We start from the raw sequence: 27,500 nt of genomic DNA on the forward strand, positions 1-27,500 counted from the left end.
ACAATTCTCTATATACACAAACTGTCGCATACACCACGTATTTTCAGCTTGGGGCGCCTATTCATGTGGTGTCGGCCATTGCTTCTGGCGTTCCACCTTCGTCGCTTGTATATAAAATCTGCGGTCGTTTTCCCTGTTTTGGGAAACAATTGAAGAGATGTCCGTCGCAAATTAGTTGTACTTGTTCAAGGTAAGTTATTTCTGTTTCAAAATTGATCTGTCGTGCTATTTCAGATTGGTTTTCTTTCTTTCTTTCATTTCGAAAATTAACTACACTTTAAGCCTGGCTTGTTTGTTCTTTCATCCAGGTGACGTCGCTGAGCGGAGTTTCCTCGGCGATATCGATACGGGAGTTGTTTACTCACGCAAGCCAACATATCTAGACTCGGCTTGTGTTTAGTGCGGATTGCACTGAAGCTAAGACGCTTTCGCAAGCCCGCATTCATGGGCTTGAAATCCGGTGTGCGTTTCACCACATACCTCACAAGTATCTCACAAGCTATCACATACCAGTATTTATCGGCTTGAAATGTCGGTGTGGGTTACACCCCAAACTGAAAGAGTTATTGTACTCTAAAAAATAATTGCATTGAATAAGAGTTTTGCATTCTCAAAAAATAGTATATACGTACTCTTACTGTTGTCTGCTACTAGCCGCCAGCATGGGAACAACAATCGAACAATACCGGTCAAGGATCGGCTGTCACAACAATTTTGTGAAACCCAAGTATGCATTTTCACGCGTGCGAGGGCGATTTTGGAATACGATGCTTATGATGTTTCGCTTAAATGTGTTTTACTTGCCAACATTAAAACAAGTTGTTGGACATTACAAGTCGTTAATGAGGTGATGTTTTGGTTTACACAAATCAGAGTTACTATACTATTAACTCTGCACAAATGATGTGCTACAATGTTTACTTCCATTGCTTATAAGGCAAGCAAATGATGTGGAGGAAAATCCAGGTTCTACAATATTTGATATCATTGATCCAATAACCTTTGTGTCTGCTGACTCTAGTCAAGGAAATAAAGCAATCTTTGGTGTGAATGCTGGTAAGCAATGTGTAGCAATGTCACGTACTGCTATTATATACCATCAAATACAAGATAATTCTACTTTGATAACTCTACTTTGAACAATATTTTGGTTATTGGAAATAATCTATACAGTTCTGTAAGATGTTCTGAGCGAACAAATGACTATTTGCTGTTAACTGGTGTTCCAGACATGGTTTCAATATTTGTTAAAGTGTATTGATTGCAATATAGTGTATTATTGTAATTCTGTTAAGAGTTTGAAAATACTTCTAGAAGTGAATTTCTAAGAGACATATGGACCAATGTTTGATGTCATGAACAAACTTCCAGGAAATGACTCACTATATTGTAATAAATACACTTTAATAAATATTGAAACCATGTCTGGAACATCAGTTAACAGCAAATAGTCATTTGTTTCCACAAAACATCTTTTAGAACTGTGTAGATTATTTCCAATAACCAAAATATTGTTCAAAGTAGAATTAGTCCACAATTTGATGTTATATAATACCAGTAAGTGACATTGCTACACATTGCTTACCAGCATTCACACCAAAGATTGCTTCATTTCCTTGACTAGAGTCAGTGGACACAGTGGTTGCTGGATCAGTGATATCAAATATTGTAGGACCTGGATTTTCCCCCACATCATCACCTGTATTTTTAGGTATTGTGAATGCTGTGTGTACCATCAATGTTTATTACTGCTACTCCAGTAGATGCTGCTAGTAACACTGTTGGATTCTCAGGATTCATTGGAGCATGTCTATAGATTTTTACTACAGTGTGGTAAATTGTTTTAATCAAATGGCTTTTCCCAGCACTACCACCTCCAGTTATAAACAAATAAACTGGTTCAACATTTTGTGACTTCAGGCTGTTGAGGTTTTCATTTATTTCTAGTCCATGAAAGCACTCTGTTGAAAGCTTTGCATTGCATTTTTTATTATTTAATGATCTAACTGATTGATGTAATTGGTCATCAGATATTCATCTTGGCTGTTTATACATTGTTATTGCTGATGGACTGTGATTTCCAGTAGTTTGGGAATTTGCACCAAGCTCTGAGGGTACTTGTTCATTGAACACCTTATCTACTGGTGATTCATCTTAGAATTCTAGTTGAATTTCAGCATTCTCTTTATCATTTATAAGATCATATGAATAAATGACAGTGCCATGCTTGTTTTTTAGCCATTCTAGTGCTTCTGTTACTAGTAAATACATGTAGCTGATAGAGATGCTGTAGTGTGCACTAAAAGTTGTCTAAACTGTGCAAATGGCAATAAGAGAAAGATTAGCGGCAAGTCATCGATGTAAAATTCTAAACAGGTCCTGAAATTTGAAGCATACTAAAGGAACCCATTTCACTGCTGCATTGTTGTGGCAAATTTTCAACCAATCACGCATGGACGCATGGTGGGCTGAATGGAGTTAAACTAAGCATAAGACCGCAAGTACGCATTGCGGACCTATTTTTTCATCATAGCAACACTTAAACCCTTTGGCGCCCATGTTTTAAAAGTTCATTCTCAGCACTTCCACAGATTTCTTCATTGGCTGGTCATGAGAATTTGATGTTAGATCAGGCTCATATTCTTACGATGATAATAATTTTTAATAAATTCTCAACCTCGGTTAATGCATAACAGCGCTCTTATCTAATTCACTCTTGCACAAATAAGATGTCTGTTGAGCGTACTGCGCATCCTGTTCTGCGCATAACACAGCGTAGGCCATGTTCGTATTCAGCAATCTATGAGGCTTTATGCGGTGAAATTTCGCGGCTCAATTCTGTTTTCTTTGTCTCACAAGACTCTAGGGAGATTTCTAAACAAAACAATGTTTAAATTTAACCATAAAGACTTGTACCCATGTGAAAATATTGATAAATCGAACGTGGCCAAAGATATTTCAAAATGGCCACCTTTCGTGCGGGAAAGCTCGCTCAAAAGAAGAGTCGCCGTTACAGAGCACAGCAGTAAAGAGCAGAATGGAAAACTTTTGTACTCTCGCAAAAAAATTGGAGTGATAGCCTTGCTGATGCTTAAGTTTCATTTCAGTCCGAGAGTGAGAGTGAAACCACGTTATCGGGGAGATGGGTTGTCGAGGGGTTGAGCTCGGTTTGCTTTCTCTTTTCTCCTTAAACGAGGTTGGTGACCTATCTTTTTTTGGCATAATTTTATTCTCTTACTCCTTCTCTTTGTGCTGTAAAACTTAAAAAATAAAAGTTACAGGGAAAAAATATTTGTAGCCATCACTCCTGGACACAAAATTGTCTCCTCGAGATCACACGCCCGAGGAATATTTGTAATCAGTGCATTTTCATGATGCGTGCCTGTTCCATAAAACAAACATTAAATTATTCCTTTTGAACAATTCAATACACCTGTTATTTCAAGAATTACATCAAAGCTGTGCTTCCTGTTCCTGCCAAACGTAGCATGAACGCATGGAACAAACTTGTCCTTGAAAGATGAAGTATCGCAACTTGAGCAAGGTCTATCTCCCAAACGAGCTTGGTGACCTATTTTTTTAATTGCACATTTCGAGTCACCATAATGTGGGGAACAATCGAGAAAAGTTTAAAGAAAATCTTACAACAACTTCTATTACTAAGGAATCAGCTTAATCAATTTAAATTTTCTTCAATTTTGTCCATCTGTTTTATTCAAACCTTCTTTTGATGTTTTAAGTTATTTACATGTTTCGTTTGATTTGACTGCCAGTTTCCAGTAGCTGAATTTGGCTACAGTTTGCGACACAGCCCCTTTAAAATTACACTTTAATAGATACCTCTGTTAGAATGTAAATGCGTTTGAATCAACGTAACCTTTGTCGGTTCTATGGATATCTGCCGCTTATGGGAACCTGTTTCTTTTAAAACAGCAGCTCGCGCGCACACTCTCTCTCTATGTATCTTTACTAACTATCAAAATATTTATTTGGTAATTCGAATGAACTACTGTAGCTACTTTATTATTTGAATTCGAGATTGATTGGTTTTGCGAGATTCCACGGCGCAATCGACACGCAAAAGTTGATGAGAGAGCGTGGCGCAAAGCTTGCCAGTGATATCTTGCCATCTCAGGAGGCTTTCGCGTGTCAGCGCGCATCACATCCGCCGATTTTCAAATACTGAGTTTACACGTGAACCCTCGCAAACTTTGGAAATCACTAAGGATTACTAAACCTTGTTTTCACGACCAACATGGAATTCCTTTTCTGGATTCCATCTTGGATTTCCTTTGCAAAGTTTGGGTTCATAACGCCATTCAGGCCCGAACACGCGGTGATCAAAGTTTGTTGTTCGACAGAAAGTGACAAAGTCGGGGAGAGAACTCACTCGTTTGCGGCCGTCATTTGCATTTTGTCCAAAATACACCATTTTCTCCCCATAAGTGCCGTGAATCCCTAAATATGACCGACAAACATTGGTAATTTTATTGAACTTCGAGGAAAACGAAGCTGGAGGATCATGATGTAGTCTTCCATCGTGAAAAAACTGTTTTGTTGGAATGTGATTTAACCATAAGCCAATCTGCTGATCAGCGTGCGGATGACATAGCATTGTACTTTCATTTTGTGACAAGAATTTATAAATGATATCCGGGGTGAATATCATGAATGATTCATCTATCCATGTTATGCCTGCTTCGCAATGAAAATGTCCCCAGATGAGATTTTCTTTTGGTCGCACTGGTAGTTCAGCAAGAAGTCTCTTTAGGCAAAGGAAGTAATCATCGTCTATTCTAAGAAGGTATTGAAAGTCAAACTTGGCGTAAGCCCATTTAATTTGGCTAAGAAAGCGCAGTCCAAACTCCCAACCCAGCAGCGGCTGTAGTTCTATATCCTTGTATTGATTTCTTTCTTGTAAAAGCAGGTCACGCCGAGCATCGTTCAAAATAAAGCCGTCCGTGACAAAGAAACATCTAACCTGAAGTAGACAAATAAGGAAAGTAAAACCTCTATTACCCCCCAAGACTTTTGCATAACCATTGTTTGCAATTTCTCCTGGGACATGGAAATGTCCCAAGAGAAGTCGAAAACAATGCCTATGCAGATCTTTGGGGGGTAAAAGAGGTGTATTATGGGATTTGTGCAAGTAGTGAATAGCACTCTTTTCAACTGACGTCACGATTTAGCACCCAAAGCATTATGGTATTAATATGCGGACAAAGACATTTTTGTGATGTTTGTCCGCATTTCAATCCCATAATGCTTTGTAATACGGCGTTACGGTCTATTTTCATCAATTGCGGAAAATGCTGTTGCTAAAGAACCAATGCACGGTGTTTTCCAAAGCAATCAATTACACAGAAGCGAACAACAACATAAACCAGTCCTGATAGGGCACACAAATCCATGCAGCCGACGAAAAGCGCGGGAAAGCTGGTGCGAGCAAATCACGACAGTGCTTTCACTTCTGCCACTGAACTATTGGATAAAAAAAGGTTGACACTGTCTTTGAAGAACTCAAAACTGAACCGACAGCAGCAGAGTTGTTGAGCTCAATGGACACTGGCTGAAGAGGGGCACAAGACTCCTTTGCTGATCTCTGAAAAATGCATGGTTACCTCCAATTTTCTTTTTGGATAAGAAGAACAGTTGCTAATTTCTGCTTTCTCCGCAGTTTTTAAATCGCGCAAAAATATCACTGTATTAGTAAGCACCACCCATAGGAAACCCGAGTATCTCAAGATGCGCAGAACGTATGCGCAACAACAATAGTGGGCACCGTCCTTAACAGCGATAACTGTGAATGCCAACTCATTCATACCTGATTTCCTGTACAGTGCTTCCACCACGTTTCTCTTATTCCCTGCCTTCGAGCCATTCTTTGCGGCGCAGAACTAACAACGATCAACAACAGCAACTTCGTCTTGTTGCCTCCAAGGTCATTGAAATCCAATATCGGAAGAAATCGTACGTGGTCCGATTTTGTTGGAGGCGAGTTGATGATGCCCGCCGAAGATGTTGGAGGAGAAGCCATGATGCCGTCGATGTAGGCCGAAGTTGTTGGTGGCGAGTCAGTGATGTTAGTGGTGAGCGAATCTTCATCCATCGTAGCTTGACTTGTTGAGTCGATGGTGGTTGATTCTCTACTACTGCCAGTAACTGTGAAATTCCTCACTACATGCGGCTGCGCAAAGCTTTCGGGCATAGTTGTGATTGCTGCATAAACCAAAAGAAGGACGGCGAGGGACAAAACAAAGAGGAAAAAACGCAAATTTACCCTTGAACACAATTTCCCTTCCATTGTGGGAAAATCCTTCACGTACTTCTTGAACTAAGCCGAAGTGTTTTCGCGTAACTTGGTTGAATTCTTCCTGTCATATAGTCCTTCACTGACTAAACAACAAAGACAATGAAAAAGTCAAAATAAACCCTTTTAAACCTCGGCCCACTTTTTACAGGCCATTTTAATTCCGTTCTGCACAAGAGGCTTGTGGGATGTGGCTAAAAAGTAAAGAGGCAATGACGCCATAAAACTAAATTTGTGAAAATCTGGATTTTGTTGAAAATTGTCTGAAAGATTACTGCTAAGAGATGAATGATCCTTGCCAAAAATCAGTTGACTGTACACAAACGATCAGGAGGTGCGAGATCGTCATTTGCGCATATGAAAAACATGACCTATCAACGCACGTGTGACTTAATCCAGGATAGCGCTGAAAAGGCAGGTGTACGAGCGAAAAACGCTCACTCTGTACACGAGATATCGGAGATTAGGGAAGGTACGTTTTTTATTGGGGGGGGGGGGGGGGGTATTTTAGAATTTTGTTTTTCCAAAAAAGTTGTAGCCCTCCCACTTCCTGGAATGGATTAATGCATGACCCTTCAAAAATACCCAAACAAAAACATCTGACCCTGCCCCACCCCCCTCAACCTATCCAAGACAAAAATAACCGGAAGTGGAAATAACAAACTGGAAGTGTTACTCATATAACCGCGTTCATCTGCGCACAAAGTAGTTAACTGCGTGGCGTGTGATTGTACGGTGAAAACTTGAAAATGGGCAAGGATGTACGAGGAATAGAAAGACGGAATTGTGCTTGTGGTGAATGCAAGGATTTCATGAGGTCTGATGGAGCAAATTGTGGCTGTTTGCAGACTTGCCTTTCTAAAAAGGATGCCCGCTACTCCTCTGACTCAGTTGATGGCACATCGGCTGCAGGAACAGGTGAAAGCACAAGTCCAGAGAAGTGGAAAGATGAAGACCTAGGGTGGTTCCCGAACCCAAAGGGCGAATATAGTGATGTAGTAGATCGAGTTGTCTGTTCAAGTTCGAGTAGCTTAAGTGACAAATCCTCACAGGAGACTGGTTTTATACCAGAACCCCGTGAACATCAAAATATGGGCGAAAGCGGGCACGGGTCGAGAGAGACAATTAGATTAATCTTGACTGGTAGCTTTGCTTGTATACACAAAATAGAAGCAACATGGAGTAATCTTTTCCTTGCCAAAAAAACACTATTGCCCTCCCCAGGTTGAGAATAAAACAGGCTTGACCCTCCCCAATTTGTAAAAAACATTACTAAGGACCCTCCCCTCCAAAGCCCCGGCCCACACCCCCCCCCCCCTCAATTAAAAACGTACCTTCCCTTAGCATTGACGAACGCAATAAAACGCGAATGGTCAAGTTAAACTATTCACTTAAAGTGCCCCTGTGATCAAAAAAACCACTTCCTTTTTTCCTTCAGATTTTGAAAGTGTGTTTGCTTAACACCTGACTGGCAAAATTTTGAGCTTTGATTTTTATCCAAAGGCCGTTTACTTTGAGTGTAAGTTTTGGATTTCACGGTCCGCCATTACTCACGTTCAAAACTGACCGATTGGACCTCAGACGGTTGGATCCAGGGAAAAGTGACGTCAGAGGCTCACTAGCTTAAAACTTCAGCGTGTGAATGCACCTTGTTCTATATGCAAAGCGTGAGTTTAAAAGTCTGAAAGCCCAAAACCCCCGTGCTGCATATTAATTCTGCGGCGTACACACGTATTGCATTCTTAAACTAGTGAGCCTTTGACGTCATTTTCTCCTCGATCCAGCTCTCTCAAGAACATAATGTTAGTAATGGCGGACCATTAAATAGCAAAATTACAGTAAAAATAAAGAGGCGTCTTTTTGAAATCAAGGCTTAAAACGTGGGTCACATAGTTTTGAAATCCAAAGAAAAATATGAATTGATTTTTTGGTCACAGGGGCACTTTAAGCTGTGTTCACACTCGATGTTGATTATGATCAACTGAAGTATGATTCGTACTCCATTCAATTTTATTCAATTATGGTTCTGTTCAAATCTGCAAAAATTCAAATACAATAGGCAGGGTGACCTCGCAGTGTGAGACAAAATGGCGCCGTACCGCGTGGCTGCCAGGATTAACATCACCATGCTTGAGGCGAGAAGAGAACCAAGGATAGCTTCCGAAAATAGAAGACAACACCAAATAGCGATCAGAAGTTTCGTCTCCTCATATACCACCATGTGTTCGCCATTCTGTTCAATAACGCACTGTAATTACTTCAAACAACCCCATTGAGGTTGTTTGAAATTATTATAATCCAATCATAATCAAGCGCTGTAATTAGTTGATGTGAACCCATTTCATATTTAATTCGATTATAATTCAATCATAATTGAGGCCTAATGTGAACACGGCTCTTTATGTATGGTCCAGAGGGAAACATACCGGTATTTTCTGACATGTTTTTAATATCATTAAACCATATTATAAAACTCTTCCTTTTTCTAATGCACAAACTAGCCAAACATGAAAAACCCAAAAAAAGCACTAGTAATTGGTCAGTGTAAAACGCAGACTGCAGACTGCAAATCGGGGGTAAAATGCAGACTGAGGTTATAATTTAACTGTTGAAATAGCCCATTTCTAATGGTCGAAATGTTAACAGTTGAGCCTAAATATTGTGTTATGCCTAATTAGGCCTAAGGCTAGCATTTCTAAGGGGTTTAGGCTTTTCAACAATTACGTTATAACCTCAGTCTGCATTTTACCCCTGGTCTGCAGTCTGCGTTCTACACTGACCAACTAGTAATAGCCGTATGTTCGATAAATAACATTTCTGCAAGAAGTTGGGTGTGTTATATAAGGCTTTAGTATAAATGCACAGGTGATTATACAAAATCGCACGCTCTCATTGGCTTGCTATCTCGGATTATCAGCCAATAATCACCTCGACGGACAAAATGGCTGCCAGTAGTAGTTTTGCCACTGTAAGGGAAGATGATTTCGCGTCGAAATAATCTTTTTGAAATAATCACCTGTGTATTTATACTAAAACAATTATTCGCCTCAGGCTCAGTGATTATCGGTGAATATTCACCGAGACGAAGTCGAGGTGAATATTCACCGATAATCACTTCGCCTTCGGCGAATAATTGTTAATTATCGGCTGCAGTCTGGTTCCAAAATTACTTCTACGCCATCAATGTAACACAATATAGATCTAGACACCAAATAACCCAATAAATTCTAAAAGTAAAACGGAAGCGAAAATTGCTGTTGGTATTTTAGCATTCAATATTCTATTTAACGTCGAATATTTCACTGACTAATGTTCGCGTTTTGAGGGCTTTTTGAGCTATGTGTTTGAGTGGGAATAATGCCAGCTGTGTTTTTTTTTGTGCTCTCTGGCAATGCAAAGAACGAACTCAAAACCTATTTTAAAAGACGCCATAACGCAACAACTACCGTTTACGTTAAATTTCTGCAATATTTCGCTTGAAATGTGAAACTCGAATCATTTCTGCACAAGAACTGTTTCAAAATCTTTCAGTTTTGAACAGACACGTGTATAAATAGATAATCGAACCATCAACCGCGCTTGCAACGCGTCAGCCGAAAACTGACCACCGCTTCTCCTATGACCCTTCTTGCCATCATCTTTCCTCACTCTCCATCTTTCCCGGAGGCCAATTGATAATTACAAAAGGCCAGGACAACCTTTGGGTCGTTTTAAACAAAAACACCATTCGACAAAATGTTCGACAAGTAAGATGGTTCGCGAGTTGACGTTGAATCGCTCTTTCGACCTGAGGCTTGCTTTGTATTTAACATCTCCGCTGCATTAAATTTAGTTATTCATAAAGACAACACAAAGCAACCAACGTTTGGAACTGAAAACCACTAAACTATAATCGATGCCTATTAGAATTGAATTGCAAACAAAAAAAACCGCTTATTACTCTCGACCAACTCGAATTAAGTAACGAGATGAAATTCTCGTCGAAAACGTAACGTTCAGCACAAATTGTTATTGTTGGAAACAGAGTTCGAGACATTCAGCGGTTACACTCAAGCAAGAAAAGGAACGAATCTTTGATTAAAGACATACCTTGTAGTGATTTTCACGTTCCGACAATGGTCTTTTTCTTCTACTTGGTTGTTTGGCGACGTAGCCGTTCCCTTCCCCAGGGGAAAGCCCGGGGGGGTACTGCCATACATGGGTTATATAGGTATGTGCCGCTGTGAAGGGTATGGTTTTCAAGCAGTTTACTCTAGCATAGGGTATATAATATCAGAGCGTTTGGGTCTAGAATAGGGTATCATTTTTCACAAAACTGACCAGTCGCTTGAAGATTTTATCAAGACTAAGGAAACCAGAAATTCTCGCTCAAAAATATAAAAACATCGAGTTGGCAAAGTTTAAGTTTAGGCAACTCAGCTTCAACAACGTCGATAAATGGCTATCATGAAACTCTTCTGGATATTATTAACTGTCAAGTATCGGTATTTAGACGGAAATCGGTGGGAGTTTACTCTAGTATAGGGTAGCAAAATTCAGCTGAACTAGCTCTGGTATAGGCTAAGGGTTCCAGGGTCCCAGCGGCACATCCCCACCCAGAAATTCCTAAAGTACCCTCCCCCGGGGGGAAAGTAATTAGCCACATGTGGGCTACGGTCGTCACGCAATCTCTCAAATTAAACGCCTGCTCATATAGCCTGAGAACAAACTCAAGGCTTTTCTTCTCTTCAAGGTACGAGATCAAAGCGAGATGCCAAAGAAAAAGACAGGGGCCCGAAAGAAGGCTGAAAAGCAGAAGGAAAGACAGCGCGGGATAAGAACGGGTCGTGATCGTCCCATTACTGAGTATTTCTGCAATGTAATTATGGTATGGTTTCTTGTGTAAAAAAGTCCAAACATGAATGTTATTAGTTTCCAGTTTAACCAGTGTCAACACTTGGACTCCTTCAATTTGACTACTGTCTGTTTCACTATCATGTGGTCTCATCGATCAGTAGATTACGCCAAGCCGACCACATTTCTGAAGGAAAGGCCAGACCATAACACCGGGAACTACATGCCCTACTCTTTTCGACTAGTGTGTGGGATCCTTAACGTCCCACAGATTTTATGAACATCGAAGGGTTGTGACACAGGACCTACGGTTTATGGTTCTTATCCGAGAAGACTTGAAAGTCTAACCATTTGCGGATGTAATTAAAAAGGCAGCACTGTCTCCTCAGTTATTTTAAGACCCTGAGTCGAACTCACGACCTCCCACGTGGCAGCCCGGTGCTCAACCAACTGAGCCACCTGTGAGCGATGGCTCACGGTAGCCAGGATTATTAAATTGTTGTGCATTGTATCATGAGATTAAATAAGAATAGTTAAGGCAGCGTGCGAGAGGAAACAGGCAAATAAATTGACACGTGATTATCGATTTGTTCTGTAAATGAATGCTTAAACTGTATTATGCGAAGATCAAATAGAAACTTCAACATCCCCCTGCCACTCCCGGGCAAACCCCAGGCAGACCTTTGCCTGCGTAGGGTGGGGAAAATTGAAGCGGAAGTGTTAGTTTTCAAATGATTTTTTTTTTGGGCGCCAAAGTCACTAACATCTATAAAACACGTGTTTGGATGAGATGGAAGAGTTAGGGTAGGGCATTTGAACACCAATTTGGCCCGAGGGGCTGGGAATTTGAACAACCCAATCTTCAAAAGTTCAAATGCCCGGGCTTTGCCCGGGAAGATGATGAGGGTTTTGAGTTGATCGGCGCATTATTACATCATCCTATTCGTAGGAACTGATGCTTTGCTTGTTATTTCTCTTTATTTTAGGAATGCGACAAATGTAAAAGGTAAGTTGAACTTGGAAACTTCTTGATAATTTTCATAATCTTTTTTTTTTGCAAAAATTCACTTTCAATATTGTTCATTTATGCATACATCATTGGCTGTGCCCTGTGCATGCACGTGGTGGTGCCTCGGGAAAGTTGTAAGCAGCAACAAGACAAAAATAGATTTACATGACTAAGTGTTGGATGGGGATGACTGATAATGGCTGCATTGCCATTATAGAGGGGGCAACTAAGAACGAAATATAGGCAGAGAGGCATGCAGTCCTGTTCTTTTGGAAGGGACAGACCACAGAAGTGACAGGGATCCTCGACTAATATTTATACTAATGGAGCGTACTAGAAAGCTGGTTTAGTAACTTAGTTTTTGCCAAGATTGCTTGTAATCTTGCAATCTGATTGGCAAATTTGCCATTGTAGGTAAGAGTTGAAACAATTCTGTTTGCAATGTGTCATGCAGTTGTAATAGCCAATAAGGAATACTCAGTTTGGGAAATAAACCAATCAGATTGCCAAAAAGTAAAAGACAACTCTTTCTCTTTCTTTGTCTGACAGGCCCTGAAATAAAGCTTTTCTTTGGGGTTGATTCCTGTGGACTCACTCGGCAGTCCACAACATTTTGGCCAATGTGATGACGAATATTGTCGATAAGAGTACACACAACACTGAACACTGTTCGATTTGTTTAACAGAGACCACTTAACCAATGCCTACAACTTCCTACACCTACAAAGGATTTATCGATGACATCAGCGACAAACAACACATTGACTGAGTTATTCTTTTAACAATAACTGACCAACATATTTTACAATACATGGACAGACCTTTGACCCAGACAGGTTTCTTTATTTCCACACATATAACAATAGAAATTGTTAGACTTTAGATAAACAGATAATCTTTAAGCTCGTTTTTGAAGCCTTGAAGAGAGGAAGCATTTTTATATGTAAAGGTATTTTATTCCAATTATTGGTCTGGCAAGGTATAAGCAGATTTGGATTTTTGATGTTGAACATGTTCAATATCAGTGGGCCTGTCTGATGTTGCTGAAATAGGAGTCATATATATCAGGAAGCAAGTTATTTTGATGTTTGTATACAAGCTCAGTGACACGCATTTGTAGTTATTTAGTTATTTGAAATGTATTCAGTGTATTTAATCGAGTAAACAGAGGTCTGCTCTGATCTCGCTAGGCTGATTGTGTTATACTCCTTAGTACTCTTCTCTGTAGCATTAGTAAACAATTTAATTTAGTCAGGTAGATACTTCCCCATGAGACAGTGCAGTACGACAGATTTGAGTAAATTAAACTGTGTGAAGTCTTCGCCGCCAATGACATCTATGCGTAACTGACAGGGGAAGTAACATCATGACTTTATTGACAAATCACATCTGTAACCAGAGTATTTATACCACTTGCTGACAATACACAAATCACTTGACTCTGAATATGACTTCTGCTCAGGTTGTCGAAATGTCAGTCAATGTCATCCTAAGGGACCAGTTAGGTATTATTTATGAGGTGGGGGGATACATTGGAAAGATAAAAATTCTTGTAATGTTCCTCCTGCAGATCCCCTGCATGTGACCCCCCTTCCTTATTGAATATTTATGTGATGACCTTGCCTCACGCCTCCTTTTATATACTTTCAGTAAACCAGATAGGTCTGGATTCTTTATTAACTAGAATTTGAGATAACAATGAAGTTTAGAGTGCAAACCGAATTTTTGTAAAATACAAAATTATCACAAAGTGGTACAAAATAGTGGTGTTTAAACAGAAGAAAACAATACAGTTAGCATAAAATTGTATGATTTAGCATGTAATGTTTAAAAAAAGAGCAGCAGTGTTTTTGTATGAGGCATAGCCGAGTATTTTTAAACCTGATAAAACATGTGCTGCGAGTTTTTTGAATGGCTTAAAAAACATTCCACAAACAAGAAGATAGCAGCATACAAGAAAAACAAGTGGGGCTTATAAACTGTATCATACAATAATTTTAAAAGCATGTTTTTTTCCTTTAGTCCTTATTCTTTATTGTCAACGGTTGAAGGAGGTTGCTTAAAAATGCTGCATAAGAGAAAGTTCAGAGAAATGAAAACTGTCGGTGAAGAAAAAGCACTCTTTGGGAAATCCACTCCAAAATCAACATGATATGTCACAAAATGGTCTCTTAATATTTTCACATAGTGGCAAAATGCAAGACTGAACAAACAAGCAGTGAATGAAGAAGCAGGGTTCGACATGGAATTTTTTTGATTGACAAAATTTGTTCAAGAAGTGTGGAAGGAGGATGGGTAAAAGTATCTGCCCAGAAGTTTGTAATGGCTGACATTTTGATGAAAATTATTAGGAGTATTTCATAAAGATCACCAGTGATCTTTATATAAAGATTACCAGTGACCTTTACAAAAATATCACTAGTGACCTTTATATAAAGATTACAGTGTCCTTTGTATAAAGATGACTAGTAACCTTTATATAAAGATCGTTTTGTTTTAGAATAAGAGATAACTGCATTGTTTCAGCCGCATACTTCCTTGGGACTGAAATCAAAGCCGCCACTGGGCTTTTGAAATGATCATAGATTACCAAGTATAAAGGTTCATTCACGTGACGTTTTATCAGTGTTTTGATAGGCTCATGAATTATTACTTAATACTGTTTCACATAATTATATTGTTTGCACTCTCTAATTAACTGTTTTACCCAGCACCTCTTGGACTCCTCTTAAAATAGACCTCAAACTGTTGACCCCCCTAAACTTCTTTTTAAAATAGTTTAGCCCACCCTGTGGCCTGAAAAACCCTTGATGCCCCCTTCCTTTCCCCTCCCCCCTCCTCTCTATGCAAAATAGTAATTAATAAGGACCAGTGCCTAAATAGTCCTTCTCAAGATTACACTCCCCCAGACTATCATACCTCACTAATTAAGTATGATATAAGTCCTGAGTTCAAACCATTTATCATTCTGCTTTTCTGTTGACTGTTTCACATTAAAATGATCACTTCACAGATGATGTACAGTACCAGTAATTTCTTATTACATATTTCGTCCTTTTAACTTTGCAATGCAGACGACAGAAAAACCGAGCCTTTTGTTACTTCTGTGCATCAGTTCAGAAGTTACCGATTTGTGGGAGCTGTGGTGAGTGTTTAAGATTTAACTACTTGTGTGCTGTTACACAAAGCTATTTCTCTTGCAATTATTATTGATCTCACATTATTTTTGCAAGTCTAGAGATCTTTTGTGAGTCAAGGTGCCCACTGTTGTATGTTACACTGCACCGTGTTTCTGGCAACATGTGTCACTCTAAATAATGAGCTACCAGGAACATAATGACAGAAAACAGTGTGACACAGGTTGCAGGAATGGTTTTGCACTATACAGTGTTGTGTTTAATTGAACGGGTTCTTGTCTCAAGTGTCTTGGGGTATCATACTCTAACCAATTTTCTTGCAACATGTACTACTGCAAAGTTGCAAGACAAGTAGCTAGAAGAATAGCTTAATGTAACAAACCAAAAAAGATATTATCCTAATTATTGTAATGACAGTTTTTCATTATAACAGTGGATAAGTACTGGATAGTAGAGTGGTTTTCAATTGAGTGTCATAAAACAGACACCAAAGTAATTGCTTTGACCAATCACAGCAGGTACAAACAGCAAAGTGTCCAATACAAATTTGGCAGTCATTTTGAAAACTGCTCTATAATTTTATTATACAGTAACTATTAGTGTAAGAACATTCAATAAAGCTGCTGAGGGATAGTATGAGTTGAAGGTCAAATAGAACACAGTGACCTATGGTAAATCTCCTGACAAAAGTGACACTAGTTTACCTAAATTGTAAAAATGTTGCCAAGAGGAAGGGAAATGTTCAATTATGCTTGCGGTAATTTAACGACAGTTCGTGCATGGAATTCAAGGGAGATTCTAATAGGTTTTGAGCAGGGACAGTACAAAACATGGATCTCCTTCTGGGCTCCACTTGAGAGAAGAAAGAAAACAATAGATGGTTTTCACAGTGATGTCATCAAATTCTAAAATCAAAATCGCAAGGTCTTCTGAATTCTTATCTAAAGGAGGTTGAGATGACGTCCAGTTCCATGACGTCTTTTGTCTCAAAAATACAGCATTCACCTTGGTACAAAGCTATTTGCTTGTAAAAAATGTCTATCCCTATGAATCTCGGCAGTTTGAGCATTTCAACTACATCAGGAGCAAAGAATAGGCACTTTCATTGCAAGTGAACTCCAGATGTTTTCGTTGATTGCCAGCCACAATATTCGTAGACCACATGGCGTCTCTATACAAACTCTTTAAAGTTGTGTGAAACGCTTTGACAAATAACTCAGAAACCATGAACCACAGAGACCTGAGAATTGGAGTTCTAGGTGGTTAAAAAGTCTGATTCCTACAACATTTCAAGTTCTTGGCCTTTTTTATATCAAACAATTTTGCATTCATTTGTTGTTGCGTGACAGTGACACTACTGTATCTGCAGTTCAAAATGAAGATCATACGGCACATCTTAATTCATCCATTTTCGCATAAGCACAATTCCTCGCGACTTTGATCACAATCCCTTGTGTTTCGAAGAAAAATGTGTTGTCCTCCCGATTAGAGAGCTGCCTTGTTCCTTCGCTTCAGGCTCACTCACTGCGGCAGCAGTAAAATAAAAAGTCTCTGTTACGAGCCTAGGATGGCCCATCAGGCTGGCGCTTATCTCCGGTTTCCGTAGCATGAAGCGACTAGGAGTATTTCTACTCCCCCCTGGATGGGATGCCAGTCCATCGCAGGGTTACCCCCAGCATTTTCGCCGGTACCCATCTATACACCATTTATGCACACCATTTATGCACCGTGAGAGTAAAGTGTCTTGCCCAAGAACAAAACACAATGTCCCCAGCAGGGCCCGAACCCGGACCACTTGATCCGGAGTCAAGCACTCTAACCATGAGGCCACCATGCCTCCCACAGTAAAATGGTGCCTTTTTTTTTCGGTCCCCATCATGTAACAGGACCAGGAGTTTGGCCTCTCCTTTTACCTGCTGTTTTTAGTTTTTAAAGTCTTCAATCTAGTAATTATTATTAGTCTTGAAGTTTTTCTTTTTTTCAACTTTATTATTAAATCTCATAATATTGGGTTGTTCCAGAAAAAATCCACATCCCCCGACAGATGGGATTCTGGAAATTCGCGCATGACGGGGGGTCAAGGACCCTGGAAATCCAGGCAGGAGGGAGAGTTGAACTCGAAAAAGTCTTCTGCAGGGGTCATCTGAACCGACAGTTCACGCGATTTGAACGTTTAGTTCGGTGACAGTTTAGCACTCTCAGACCCTGAAAATAGTAGAAATATTTTGTTCACATATTTCTCACCTGACATAAATGATAATCTAAGTTCCTTCGCAGGTCCTTTTATAGCAGAAAACGCGAACAAGATACTAAAGAAAGAGCCGTCGCAACAATATTGCAACGAAGAGTTTGAAACGCCTGACACATAATTTAGCCAAAGCTTTAGAAATTAAAAAAGAACATCTTCTATACGTGATTGTGCGTATTTTCTATTAAAAATAAATTGAATTTAACCCCAATATTTTTTGCCGGAAATCCAGGCAGGAGGGGGGGTCTTTTGTCTTGGAAATCCAGACAGGAGGGGGGTCTTGGGCTTCAGGAAATCCAGGTGAGAGGGCGGGTTAAAAAACGACCCCATCCGTCGGGGGGGTGTGGATTTTTTCTGGAATAACCCATTATATAGTTCTTGGAGCCACAGTATGGTTTATGCTGGCTTCTTATGGGTTTTTTTTTTTTCATTTTATATTTTACATTAATATATTAATATTCCTGGCAAAGCAGAATAAAGAAATTTGTAAATAAATTAACTGTCAGTGTTCCTTATATTTTCACAACCACTCTACAACCACTTTACTTCATTGCGTGGTTATAAATAACATATCATGTTACATTCATGTTGAGTTGCTATTACTAATTATAAAATTATTAGGATATAGTACGCACACTCTCATTGGTCAATAGTTGTGTTTAGATGAGAGTATGGAAACACAACTGTGACATCATAAGAGTTTTGATTGGTTATAAGCCATCAGACGCCCGTTTTGATTGGCTGGTAGGAAATATGAGCGTGTATCAAGAAAATCTGTTTCAATCAAGAAGTTTCCTTCATTTGTCGAATAATCTTTAAGAAATATTATTCCGGGAAGTTGGGAGAATTCTCGACAGTTATGGCATAACTGTCTTGAATTCTCCCAACTCCCCCTTATGTTTAGATGAGGCTATCGAAACACAGAAAACGTCGTCTATTGCTTAAATCTTTTCTTTTTAGGAAAGACAAAATGCATGGCTAAAACAGGAGACTGCATTGTAAAACACGGAACAACTTTTACCACTGGATTTGGAATGGTGGTAGGTTAAGTTTGCTTTAAAATATGCTGAAAATTATTTATAGATTTTTGGTATTTTTTATGTTTCTTGAATCTTTTAAAATTCCCTTTTTAATTTGCCAAAAAAAGAACAGGCCTATACAGATATGTCCAGAAATTCCCATAATTAGATGCACAGGTCTTTTTTGAATGGGAGTCCAAACAAAGCTTCAAATTGTGAGAGGAAGGTATGGGTATATAGTGATACAAAAAAACGAAAACAACAAAACAAGCCAGGCCTTATTACTATTCTTTATATAAAGAATTCTAATGAGGGTTGTTTTATCGGGTTTAAAGCTCATTCACATAATGTTTTATTGGTGTCTTGATATGCTGTTAGGTTCATGAATTATTAATGAGTTTTTAAAGTTATTGGAATATGGCGATAAAGTATTGATCTGGGAAAAATGCAGGTGGTTAAAGTACATCCCTCAAACTCAGGCATCACCATACAGTATTATTGTTTGAGAGCCTTTCAGAGATAAAAGGTAAATTAAAATCTCATCCAGTTCTGTTTTCATTAGCAGTGTTCCATTGGAGGCTTTAGATAAGTTTTTTGTTTCAGTCAGGGTATCTACAGGGAATGTAAAGGGGTCAAACCATCAGAGTCAGTGGATCTCTTCACATTAATTTTTTTTAACTCTCTCCCTTGATCTTCAACCTTGTCCAGTTTTTTCTCTAGACTCTTCTCTTCTCTTGTTAAAAAGGGTTGCCAAGAACATCTTGAGTGACATGGAAATGAAAGAGAGAGGAGGTTAATAGGTCCTCAAGTTTTAACATGAATTCATGGGCAAGTGTTCCAAAACCATTGAAGTAGCTGGCAATGTTGCCAGTTGCTATCACTTTTTGAAAAATAATTGGTTAGTGACTTTCTTAATGTCATTTAATTTGTCACCATTCTTAGGGGGCTATTTGTGATTTCTGTGAGGCATTTATCTGTCACAGCAAAAAGTGTCTAACAACACATGCCTGTGAATGTGCAATCAGAGATGGTGAATGCATTGAGTGCGATCGAGGGGTTTGGGATCATGGTAAGTTGCATTAGATTCGACACATGTAAAATGCGACGTTTAAAACGGGCCAAAGGTGTTGAAAAAATGCCAGAACAAGTTTGATTGTCTCGTTAACGAGATGTTACTCATTAAACAATTACGACCGTGTTTAAATGTACAATCAGACTCAATTCGCGCTAAGGTCTTTGTCTAACTCATGCAAATTAATGGCTCTGACTTCGTAGTTACTCTTGAAATTCAAATCGCATATTTAATTTACGCCCGTTTTAAACGTCGCATTTTACATGTGCCGAATCTAATGCAAATGAGCGAAAACAATAGATTTTTCTCATTTGCATTAGATTCGGCACAGGTAAAATGCGACGTTTAAAACGGGCCTTAGTTTCCCTTGAAAATTGTCGCCGAAACGTCGGACTCTATTATCGTTAAAGATATATATGAAATACATCATATATTGCACTGCGGGTATGAAATCAAATGAAACCATGTTGTCTCACAGTGATGAGCGCAAATTTCTATTGCGTCGAGAAGCCTGAAAAATTTTCAGGACTTCAACAGGATTTGAACCCGCGACCTTGCGATACCGGTGCGATGCTCTATAACCAACTGAGCTATGAAGCCACTGACGTTGGGAGCTGGTCACTTCTGAGTTCACAACTTTTTGTCTGTATATGCTTATCTAAATCACTGCTGATTAGGTTTATTTTACCGTAAAATATATATGAAATTAATTCACCTGTCCATTAAGTCTTGACCCTAACCGATTAGTCTTGAATTGTAATTTGTGAATTTTCTTATCAGGTGGTCGAGTGTTTGTTTGTTGTTATTGTCAGTCATTTTTATGTGAAGATGATCAGTTTGAACATCAAGCCAAATGCCAAGTATTGGAGTCTGAAACGTTAAAATGTGAGTTTTACTGTAAATATAACCAGTGTTATGCAACAATAATAGCATCTTATCACTATAACAGCGGAGCTCCAAGCGCCAATTATCGATGCGAAGCGAAGCTTCGAGGGCAAATATGATAGTTTAAGAACATCAAATTTCCGCGGGGCAGAAACACGAAACACTCTATTGTTTAATTAGAGACGGTGCCTACTATTGTTATTGCGCATGCGTTCTGCGCATCTCGAGATACTCGGATTTCCTATCGGTGATGCTTACCAACACAGGGATATTTTTGCGCGGTTTAAATTTATGCAGAGAAAGTAGATCTTAGTAAGTACTATTGGTATCTAAAAAGAAAATTGGGGGTAACCGTGCATTTTCCAGAGATAATTAAGCTTGAATTTGGAAGAGAACGCCATACATTGCTTTGTATATTACAGCTTTTTACAAATATTGTTGATTAATTATCTTCGGAAAATGCGTGGTTACGCCCAATTTTCTTTTTGGATTTCAATAACACTTGTTAAGATCTGCTTTTCCCACATAGTCAGTAAACTGCGCAAAAATACCTTTGAATTAGTAGGCACCGTCCTTAAACCGGGGCAAAAATACCTTTGAATTAGTAGGCACCGTCCTTAAATACCATGGAAACGTATAGGTTTTGATACCTCTTAACCAACGGTTACCACTAACCAGGCTGGGAATCGAACCCACTACGCCATCCTTGCTCCCCTATGTCGCACTACTGGAACCCGCGTTTTGTTTTGGCGGGAAGTTGCAAGGCCAGCCTGCAGCATTTGACACTGATTTCACAACAAGCAAAATCTTTAAAGACAACCAAAACACAACCTAGCTTTTTAATATATCGTACAACGAGGAAAGAAGAGAAAGAAAGAGAGAGAAAAAAACGAGTAAACGATGCTCAACGTGAAAGAGAGCGACTGAGAGCACGAGAAAACAGGCGATATATCAGTGACAAACAACGAGAGAGACAGAGAAAGAGAGCAAGACAGAGCCCGTATAAAGAGGTGAAATTATAGTGACGAGCATCAGAAGAAAGAGCAAGCACGAGCAGTAGAAAACAGGCGAAATGTCACTGACAAACAACGAGTCGGAGAGAGAAAGAGCAAGAAAGAGCCCTAATAAAGAGAGGAAAACATAGTGAAGAGCGGCGGAAGAAATTAAAGAGCAAGCACGAGCACTGTAAAACAGGCTGAATAATGGTGACGAAAATCGGCGAAAAGAACAAGAAAGAGCAAGGGAAAATAGACTAATTTATAGTAATGAGAAGACCGGACTGGACGTATGGTAAGAAGACAAGTTATAAAAATATCTGAAAACAAAAACAGGTAAATATTAATTGAGGAGCTTCGCTTCTTGGCATATCTAAATATTTGTATTGCTTCAGGAAGGTTAAAGAATACTGTATCAGCGTAATGTTTTGTGTGCAGTAAGAGTGAGGTGATGGTTATCAATGACCCTTCTTATTCAAACTTACCATCCCTGTGCTATGTGATTCATATTAATGTGGCTTACCCCAGTTTTCTATCCTTTTCAAAATGGACCCACAGCTAGCTGAAGTATATCTGGCTGATCAGCGATAATTCATGGGCCTTACATTGGCATTCTGTTACTTTGTAGGCTGTGTGCTTTGTAATTCATTATCCGTACTGCAACAATGGGTATTCAATGCAAATTATAATGAAAAATTAGGTTCTTGTTTTTTCTTAACCATTGCATATTTACGGTTTTTGATTTGTGCACTTCCTGGAAACTATCTGTTCAGCTAAGTGACATGTCACATTAATAGAGTATCTTATCTTACCTCTTATCTTTTCTTAGCTTCTCTGGTTATCTCGTTTGTGTATGTAATCAAATGGTGACGAGTGAAATTAGGCAATAATTTCACGCGCGTTTTGTTCAAAATCAAATAAAAGGCTCGGGAAATTTCTTAATTTCACGAGTATATTTTTTGATTAGCTATTAATATCATTGGTGGCAAATTACGTTCATAAGACGCTATTTTGGCTCTGTAGGAAAAGTTGCCATGGCAACATTGTAATTTCACTTGTGAAATTATAAATTAAGGCTGAAATGTCGCGCAAAAATTAAGGAGAAATTTGTCACCCATGTTATTAATAATTATATCAAGTTGTGATTTAGAAGGAAGTTTGGGTTGCATGAGTAAATAGTTATGCCAGGATCTACTCCAGCTGCTTGAAAGCTCTCTAAACTCCCCAGCTATGTGGCAACTCCATATGTACTTAGTTTAACTTAATTTGTTCTTTAAAGAAATCTTATTACACTTTACTAATCAACGAGAACCAATCGGACTATAAATTTCTTTTTAAGACAATTTACAATCTATTACATAGAAAGTGTTCTACACATATCCGCTTTGTAACTCTCCTTCGGAACTCGCTAATAAGTTTGTTGATTTCTTTTCCGATATGATAACTAAAAGGCGGGTCGGCCTAGATGCTGCAGCTCCTATACACCCAGTTCAAGATGTCAACCGGGTCTGTCCTTATTCATTTGATGAGTTAAATACGGTAACCGTTGATGAAGTCCACAAATGTGTAGTGAAATTATCTTCCAAATCGTGCGATCTTGACCCTCTTCCTGGCTACGTCATAATAAATGCTCTGGGCACACTGCTACCATTTATCTTCATAATTATGAATACTTCGCTGCAATCTGGCCAAATGCCTTCTCAATTAAAAGTTGCTAAGTTACGCCCTCTCCTTAAGAAGCCTTCCTTGGATCATACGCAGTTTTCCAACTATCGCCCTGTTTGTAATCTTACTTTTATCAGCAAAGCAAATGACAAGTCTGTTGCTAACCAACTGATTTCCTATATTAACAAAAATGATCTGTAAGAAACTTTTCAGGCAGCCTATAAACAGTATCACAGCACAGAAACGGCTCCTATTCGTGTGCATAACGACATCGTCACAGCAACTGATAATCGTAGAACAGTTATTTTATTACTTCTGGACCTCTCCGCAGCTTTCGATACGGTTGATCACGATATTCTTCTTTCTCGTCTACAAGAGCGCTTTGGAGTCACTGGCAAGCCATTATTATGGTTTCAATCTTATCTATCCAGTCCCATGCAGTATGTGTCCGTTGACGGTGGGGCTTCCTTGAAACATGCTCTTCAATGTGGTGTTCCACAAGTTTCAGTTTCGGGACCCATTTTGTACCTTCTTTACATTTCTCCGCCTTCCGACATTGTTAAGAAATTCAACTTGAGTTACCATCTTTATGCTGATGTTTCTCAACTTTACTTGTCCTTTCAGCCAACTATACCTGGGGATAGGGCTTTAGCTGTGTTTGACATCGAGCGTCGCGTACATGAGATTGATCACTGGATGCTGGTTAACCGTCTTAAACTGAACAAGGATAAGACTGAACTACTTGTGATCTCTGCTAAACATTTACTTAGACCAGTCCTTGAAGAAATCTCTGTTGTCAATGAGACCATCCGCTCTGCACAGAAAGCTAGAAATATTGGTGTCATTTTTGCAATCACTTTCATTTCAACGATCATGTTGCAAGTATTTGCAAATCATCCTTTTATCATCTCCGTAACATCAGCTATATGAAAGTACCTGTTATCGACCACTACGGAAATACTTGTTCACGCATATATATCTTCAAAATTGGATCATTGCAATTCTTTACTCTATGGCCATCCGAAATATCAAATAACAAAGTTACAGCACGTCCAGAACGCTGCTACTCGTCTCATTACTCTTTCGAGCAAAAACATGAACACGTTACTCCTATGTTAAATCTTCACTGGCTTCCGATTCATTATCGCATCATGTTTAAAATTTTACTCATCACGTATAAGGCTCTTAACAATCTGGCACCCTCGTACATTCGCGATCTACTTTTATACGTTATATTCCATCTCGTCAGCTACGTTCATCATCAAAGAATCTTCGCTATATTCCGTGTTTTAATTTGAGATCATACGGTGCAAGGTCTTTCTCTGTGGCAGCCCCCACACTCTGGAATACTCTGCCGTTTGACATTAAGAACAGCTCCTCCTTTCCTTTTTGACAAAGCATTTTTAGAAATTTCGCCATTTTTACTTTAGTGTTATATATTGTATTGCTCTTGTTACGCGCTTTTGAACTTTAAGGATTCTAGCGCTATATAATTAATAATAATAATAATAATAATAATAATAATAATAATAATAATAATAATAATAATAATAATAATTTTATTATTATTATTATTATTATTATTATTATTATTATTAGCTAAATGAACCAACAGAACAGTTTTAGCAAAGCAGGAAGTGCTTTGCACAAACGGTTTCCGCGTAGACTAGTTATATCATGATGGTCAGCTTAAACAACAAGATCATGAAGCAAGCACTCTATACTAAATGTAATTGCATGTATTTTAATGTTTTTTAGGCGGTTCGTGTAACAGGTTGGGCCAATATTCCTGTCTCAAATGCAAGGTGAAGATATTAAAATAAATAGGGTATTTTTCACGACCGCGCAGAGATACGAAATTTCTCTTCGAGTGTTGAAAAATATTTCACGAGCGAGCGCATATAAGTACCAATGAAATACTAAATCATTTCACGAAAGGCATCCAAAGGCGCTATTTTTATATGTAACCCATGCAACAGTGATCTTTTCACGTGTGAAGATAACATGTTATCTTCACGTGAGAAGATATCATGTTTTCGCGCGAAAGCTCACTTGGTATTTCATTGGTGTTTATGAAACAATTAGTAATAATCGCTGAAATTTACAGAAATTTTAAAAGGTTTTATAGTCTAGCAGATGTGCTCTACTAATATGGTGACCAGAACCAACTTAAGCCCTATCAAATTAAGAAATGAGTATTTTTAATGAGACAAGATTTGAAAACCACAGCATCTAGAGAATAACTTCTTGTATACTTAACTATTATGGTGTAAGATGAAGTGCTAGTTTTCTACACATATAAACCATTTGAGCGTTAGCCCTACTAATGGAGGGTGAGTGGGTCAACCCTGGTCAGAGTTTTCCTCTGTCCTTGTGTGGGCCTATTTCCATTAGTAGGGCTAACGCTCACATGGTTTATATGGGTAGAAAACCAGCACTTTACATTACACCATAATAGTTAAGTCTGTTGAAAGATAAGTACTACACGGCCGGCCGACGTTTGCGAAAACGTAACCCTCCCTTGAACTTCTTGTAGAGACTGCAGTCCCTTCATAAATTAGTCGGGCGGTCCGCTTTTCTGAGGCAGTCGTGTTATGTCATGCAAGCGAATAAACCGTCAGAGGGAGGCTTTTTATTTGTTTGCGGGACAAAACACGACTGTCTCAGAAAAGCGGGCCGCCTGACTGATTTTAGAAGAGACCCTTAACACGGTATAAATCCTGCTCCCTATTTTTTTTTAATTTCATTAAATTTCTGCAGTTTTCTTTTTTGTGACAGGCGTGTTACTGTGAAGACCATGTTAGAAGGAAAGGTGTAAAGTACACGAGAGGTCAACCCATTCCTTGCCCAAAGTGTGGATTTGAAACAAAAGAAACCAAGGATCTGAGCATGTCAAGTACGTCCGCGATGAATGTATAATGTATTTTGGTCCAATCATAGATAGTACTTTTGAACAATTATTCACCTCGGGCTCGGTGAATATCGGTGAGTAAAAACCGAGACACAGTGGTTTTACTGTAATTACATAGGTGATTCTTTGAAAAATACGCAGTTTCTTTAAAAACGGTTAAGTTCTCCGCCTGTCACCTCGACAAAAAGGCTTGCGGCCATTTTGAAAAAAACCGCTTGGGTGATATATTGTTATAATCACCTCAAGTGTAACCAATCAGCACAGAGAATTTTCAATAATCACCTTCGTAATTTAACTAGGGTACGATATTTACCTAAACCAGAAATAAAAAAAACGTTCGCGTAAGACTAGCCCTCATTTTCCTTAGCATCATTTTGGACACCATTGTGGTGACCGTGTCTTTGTGTTGTGAAGAAACCAACATGACCGACGGAACCAATACTAACATCAGTTTTTCTTTTTTCCAATCCAGCGAGAAATTTTGCGTTCGCTCGGCGTAGGAACGAAGTCTATGATTATGCCGATGACGAGGATTACGGGACTAGCGGATTCAGTTACGGGACTAGCGGCTTCAGTTACGGTACGAGCGGGTATGCTTATGGCGCATCCTATTACAGCAACGATGCAGAAGAAGGTGGCAGCGATAGCGAGGATGATGATGACGATGATGATGAACGAAATGAAGAAATGGATGACGAGGAAGAAAGAGATGTTGCTGACGAGTTACCTCAACTTAAAGTGGAAGATGCTTAGAAAACTGTGGTATGGCTTCCTCTCTCGGGATAGAATAAAAATATCTTCAGTAGATTTGAGCGGTTTTTGATGAAGTGTTCTAAGGGCAAATCAAAGTAATTACTTTGGTCAGTCACAACCAATGCAGGTACTCAAACGAGCCAGTCATGACACAAACAAGCGCGAGAAAACAATAACGAGCAGCCAAGCTAGCCATCCGATTGGATAAGTATTTTTTAGCCAATCACAGAGTGGCATGATGCAATTGAAGAGAAGATACAGTTTCGATGAACAGTTGTGGTTATTGATGATGACCCGAAGATAATTCGGAAAAATCCGAATGCTTCTCGCAGGAGTCGATCCAACATACCGACTACTAGGTCGTCACGCAAGGCTGGGGAGGAGCGTTGCATAACGACGCCAAAATCAGCTGCGTGGAAGACCAATGTTTTTGTTGACGTTCTTTAACTCCCCAATATTTCAAGCGACACATCCCGCGCATAAATCCACGCTTTCCCCCGCAATTTAATATTGTTATATATCTACATGTTTCCAGTTTAAGATTACAAACTTAGGTAATAATTGCCCTTGGTGACCGTATGCACACATTCAATATGATGTCAAAATTTCACAAAAGGCCTGTTTTTGTTATACAAAAAGGAAAAATTAGATAAAAAGAAAACA

The 27,500-nt window shown here is 39.0% G+C and overlaps 2 protein-coding genes and 1 long non-coding RNA gene across 8 annotated transcripts in view; 2 read left to right on the plus strand and 1 right to left on the minus strand.

Annotated features, from left to right (window-relative positions):
- The window catches only part of LOC138048992 (uncharacterized), a 5,394-nt gene extending 411 nt beyond the window's left edge, over positions 1-4,983 (plus strand). The window contains exons 2-3 of the long non-coding RNA XR_011132273.1: positions 48-190; positions 309-4,983. This is a non-coding gene — a long non-coding RNA (uncharacterized lncRNA). The remainder of the gene's footprint in view (positions 1-47; positions 191-308) is intronic.
- LOC138048989 (beta-1,3-galactosyltransferase 6-like) lies at positions 3,687-10,533 on the minus strand. Its single transcript, XM_068895073.1, has 3 exons — positions 10,400-10,533; positions 5,825-6,396; positions 3,687-4,981 (listed from the first exon to the last, which is right to left on the minus strand). The coding sequence occupies exons 2-3, from the start codon at positions 6,302-6,304 to the stop codon at positions 4,232-4,234; spliced, it is 1,230 nt and encodes a 409-aa protein (XP_068751174.1). The 5' UTR covers positions 6,305-6,396; positions 10,400-10,533; the 3' UTR covers positions 3,687-4,231.
- A 446-nt stretch (positions 10,534-10,979) lies between these two features.
- LOC138048994 (zinc finger protein 330 homolog) overlaps positions 10,980-27,500 on the plus strand; it is a 33,213-nt gene continuing 16,692 nt past the window's right edge. For 2 of the 6 annotated variants that reach the window (XM_068895090.1, XM_068895091.1), the window contains exons 1-9: positions 10,980-11,177; positions 12,130-12,149; positions 15,227-15,297; positions 18,498-18,577; positions 19,499-19,625; positions 20,409-20,513; positions 24,932-24,978; positions 25,952-26,069; positions 26,557-26,846. In XM_068895090.1, the coding sequence (XP_068751191.1) occupies positions 11,061-11,177; positions 12,130-12,149; positions 15,227-15,297; positions 18,498-18,577; positions 19,499-19,625; positions 20,409-20,513; positions 24,932-24,978; positions 25,952-26,069; positions 26,557-26,837 (966 nt within the window). In that variant the 5' untranslated portion in view covers positions 10,980-11,060 and the 3' untranslated portion in view covers positions 26,838-26,846. Of the gene's footprint in view, positions 11,178-12,129; positions 12,150-15,226; positions 15,298-18,497; positions 18,578-19,498; positions 19,626-20,408; positions 20,514-24,931; positions 24,979-25,951; positions 26,070-26,556 lie in introns of those variants that run through there. The other 4 variants (XM_068895089.1, XM_068895092.1, XM_068895088.1 and 1 more) reach the window with 4 other exon arrangements.

Source organism: Montipora capricornis, chromosome 5 (assembly GCF_036669925.1).
Source record: "Montipora capricornis isolate CH-2021 chromosome 5, ASM3666992v2, whole genome shotgun sequence".
NCBI classification, from domain to species: Eukaryota; Metazoa; Cnidaria; class Anthozoa; order Scleractinia; family Acroporidae; genus Montipora; species Montipora capricornis.

Excerpts from the sequence above, each read along its gene's own strand:
- LOC138048989 (XM_068895073.1), bottom strand. The coding sequence starts at position 6,304 with ATGGAAGGGAAATTGTGTTCAAGGGTAAATTTGCGTTTTTTCCTCTTT. Across the intron at positions 4,982-5,824 it reads AGCACTGTACAGGAAATCAG|GTTAGATGTTTCTTTGTCAC; the intron begins GTATGAATGAGT and ends TGTCTACTTCAG.